The 3,406-nt window shown below is 38.3% G+C and overlaps 1 protein-coding gene across 1 annotated transcript; it reads left to right on the top strand.

The window, feature by feature from the left end:
• The first annotated feature begins 633 nt into the window (after positions 1–633).
• On the top strand, positions 634–1,107 carry LOC149138825 (cyclin-dependent kinase F-3-like). Its single transcript, XM_089450507.1, has 2 exons — positions 634–774; positions 859–1,107. The coding sequence occupies exons 1-2, from the start codon at positions 634–636 to the stop codon at positions 1,105–1,107; spliced, it is 390 nt and encodes a 129-aa protein (XP_089306633.1).
• The last annotated feature ends 2,299 nt before the right edge of the window (positions 1,108–3,406 follow it).

Genomic DNA, 3,406 nt, shown 5'->3' with positions numbered 1-3,406 from the left:
CAAAAAAATCCTCAAAGTATTCCGTAAAGCTACACCAATCCTATGATATTCACGATTTAATACTTGACATGTCGTCCCAAAGCCTTAGAAAATCCCACCATTTGAAAGACTTGCCCGAGAGGGAAAGGGGAGCGTATTAAAACATGATCCCTTCTTCTTTTTATCTTATCATATGTCATTTCCAAATTGATCTAAACTTTGAGAGGGAAAGGGAAGCGTATTAAAACATGATCCCTTCTTCTTTTTATCTTATCATATGTCATTTTCAAATTGATCTAAACTTTAATAGAATCGTTAGTAGTAGATAAGGCGAAGGTGAAAACTGTGAGCAAAGTTGGAACCTCAGTCTAATATTTGGCGTGGCAAGGCGAGGAGAGAAGATAAGGCAAGGCCACTGTTACTGTTTTCTAATTTCAGAGTGAAGAGAACAGAAGGCGACTGTTGTTACTATTTTCTAATTTCACAGTGAGTGCCATCGATCGTTATGTTATTGTTCCGGAGTTGGGAAAAGGAAGTCGTGGAACCGTTTGGAAGGCAATGGATAAGGTTACGGGTGAATTTTGGGCCATCAAGAGACTCAACGGAAACTTCTCTAGATATTAGGATTGCGCAGAGGTGAATTGTTTAGCGGATATGAGGTTTCATCACAACATGCTCTACCTGCATGATATCACATTGGAGGGCACCATGTTGTACACGGTGCTTGAGCTGATCGACTGCGATCTGTCAGAGATCGAGAGAAGAGGGACAGGTTGTTCGTTCTCCCAGGACGAGGTGCGAAGCTTTTGATTCCAGATTTTGAAAGGGATTCAAAGCATGTCTTATGAAACATATTGTCACAGGGACCTGAAACCACAGAATTTATTAGTGAGGGGAGGTACGTCTATTAAAATTGGTGATTTCGGGCTCGCTACTAGAATATTGAATAAGCCACTGGAATCATATGTTGGGACATGCCCATATCGAGCATCCGAACTTTTTCTTGGATCCACTGAATATGGTTTGTCCAATGACATTTGGGAAATGGGCGTTATCATGGCGGAGTTGTTCACTGGTTATCCAATATTTACGGGCTCTAATGCGCTACATCAGCTGCATAGCATTTGATCTGTCATTGGTTCTCCTGACACCGAAGATGGCGTGAGAGATTACTGCTTGCCGACTTAAAGGGTTACAGGTTTCCAGAAGAGTTTACAAATGTTGATTCCACTAAACAATTGTCACCTCTTCTACCGACAGCAAGTGTTGCGGCCATTGATCTCATAAACAGTTTGTTGTCGTGGGATCGGAAGAGAAGACCCATACCTAAGGAAGCACTACAACATCCATTTTTCTATGCATTCTCCTGTCTATTCCAACCTATTCCTCTTTTGAGGATGTTGAAATATTAATTTGCAACTGCTGCATTTAATTCCACAAAACCGCAGGTATTTTCCCCGCACCACCTTTCACACTGGCTGGTAACCATTCGATTAAAAGTGAAGGCTTGACACGGTTGATTGAAGTCAAAGATGCATACAGGCCTGAATAAGGAGTTGGGGTGAAAGTTTTTGTTTGACTGCCCACGTGAAGAAATTAATGTGATTTATGTTGGTTCGTAGATTAATTAATGTGATTTATGTTGGTGCGTAGATTATAGGTGAAATGTTTCAATTTTAATGTTTTTTTATGCACTGAAGTATGGCAAAATGTTTCAATTTTAATGTTTTTTTTATGCACTGAAGTATGGAAAATTAAAAGAAAGGTATGGTCATTTTTTTTTGTTAAAAAAATATACGCAATGTAATATGTAAAAAATAGAAAAGCTAGTGTGTTATGTTTTTTTGTTGTTGTTGTTGTTTAAGGAAATAAAGGGGAAGCACACAGTAGAGTAAAGGGGTGAGGGTTCTTCATGCACAGCAGTGCTAATGTGAGGTGCGAAAATGCTGCAGTAAATGTAATGTTTTTTTTAATCTCAATGTATGAAATGTAATATGCGCAGCTGCGCGAGAAGAAGTTCTTTTTTGGAGATTGAAATAAAAAAATCACAGTGAATGGAATGAGTAGAAAAAGATTAATTTTTTTTACAGCAGTAAATGTAAGTTTTATTTTTACACACATTAGTGTAAAAAATAAATTTGGAGCTAAACACAGTAATTTGTTTTTTGTGGAAGTTCTTGTTGAATCCCTCTGTTAAGAGGATGAAGTTTGTATCAGGCAGATTATTAATGAATATAAAGTTTTTATGTGTGTGAAAAACTTTGAGCTTCTCCAGTAATCTATTTTAAGCTTCCCTGTGTTAAAGATCCTGAGGCAAAAATAGAGTATTACTCTCTCTTCAGTGAATTTGTTTTGGAATTTACCAGAAAATTCCCAACAGTGGTATTAGAGCTTGTCCACGCTCTTTGAAGATGACAAGAAAGTTGAAGGAAGAATTTCTAGCTGCAGCAGCTACTCCAGCAGAGTGAAGACTTAGTGAAAATCCAAGGTATTTCAGAAGATTTTTTTGTTGAAGACAATTAGTGATTTTTAAATACACACTCAAATATTTGAAGCATAGTTTAGAGTGCAAGGAATGGCTGGCTCCAACACCATCACTAACATCGGTATTTCTAAAACTCAGCTCCCACAGTTTAATGGGAAAAACTATGACTATTGGGTAATAACCATGAGAGCCCTGTTTGCTTCTCAAGATTTATGGGTATTAGTTGAAGATGGATTTGAAGAACCAGCTGATGAAGAAGAGTTTAATAACTTGACACAGGCAGAGAAATATTTGTTGAAGAGTTATAAGAAGAAGGACTCAAAAGCCCTCGTATTTTTGTATCAAGAAGTGCATGAGAGTGTGTTTCCAAGGATAGCATCAGCCAAGACATCCAAAGAAGCATGACAAACTCTCAAGACAACCTATCATGGCATGGAGAAAGTGAAGACAGCAAAACTACAGTTGCTTAGGAGAGATTTTGAGAATATTTGCATGAAGGAGTTAGATAATACTGACTCATTCTTCACACATGTGATTGGTCTGGTCACACAGATAAGGTCTCATGGAGAAATTCTTGAAGAAAGGAGGATTATGGAGAAACTATTGAGGGTCCTACCCTCAAAGTTTTATGTGATTGTCACCACCATATCAGAGACAAAGGATATCACAAACTTTTGAGTTGATGAACTTCATGCATCACTGATAACACATGAGCGGAGGTTGAGTAGAAATGAAAACTCATCTCTAGAGCAGGCCTTCAAGACCCAGATGTCCTTTGGAAGAGGAAGAGGTCAAGGCAGAGGAAACAATAGAGGAAGTGGCAGAAGCCAAAACAAAGGTGGAAGGAATAGTCTAGCAAATGCTCAAGGAAGAGGAAGCAATCCAAATCAGAACCAAGGCCAAGGCAATAGTCAAAAAAGTGGACAACATCATGCTCAAGGA

The sequence above is a fragment of the Pinus tabuliformis genome, chromosome X (genome assembly GCF_031772625.1).
Source record: "Pinus tabuliformis cultivar Carrire ecotype Pingquan chromosome X, CPIR1, whole genome shotgun sequence".
NCBI classification, from domain to species: Eukaryota; Viridiplantae; Streptophyta; class Pinopsida; order Pinales; family Pinaceae; genus Pinus; species Pinus tabuliformis.
This window is presented reverse-complemented; position numbering and strand designations above follow the sequence as displayed.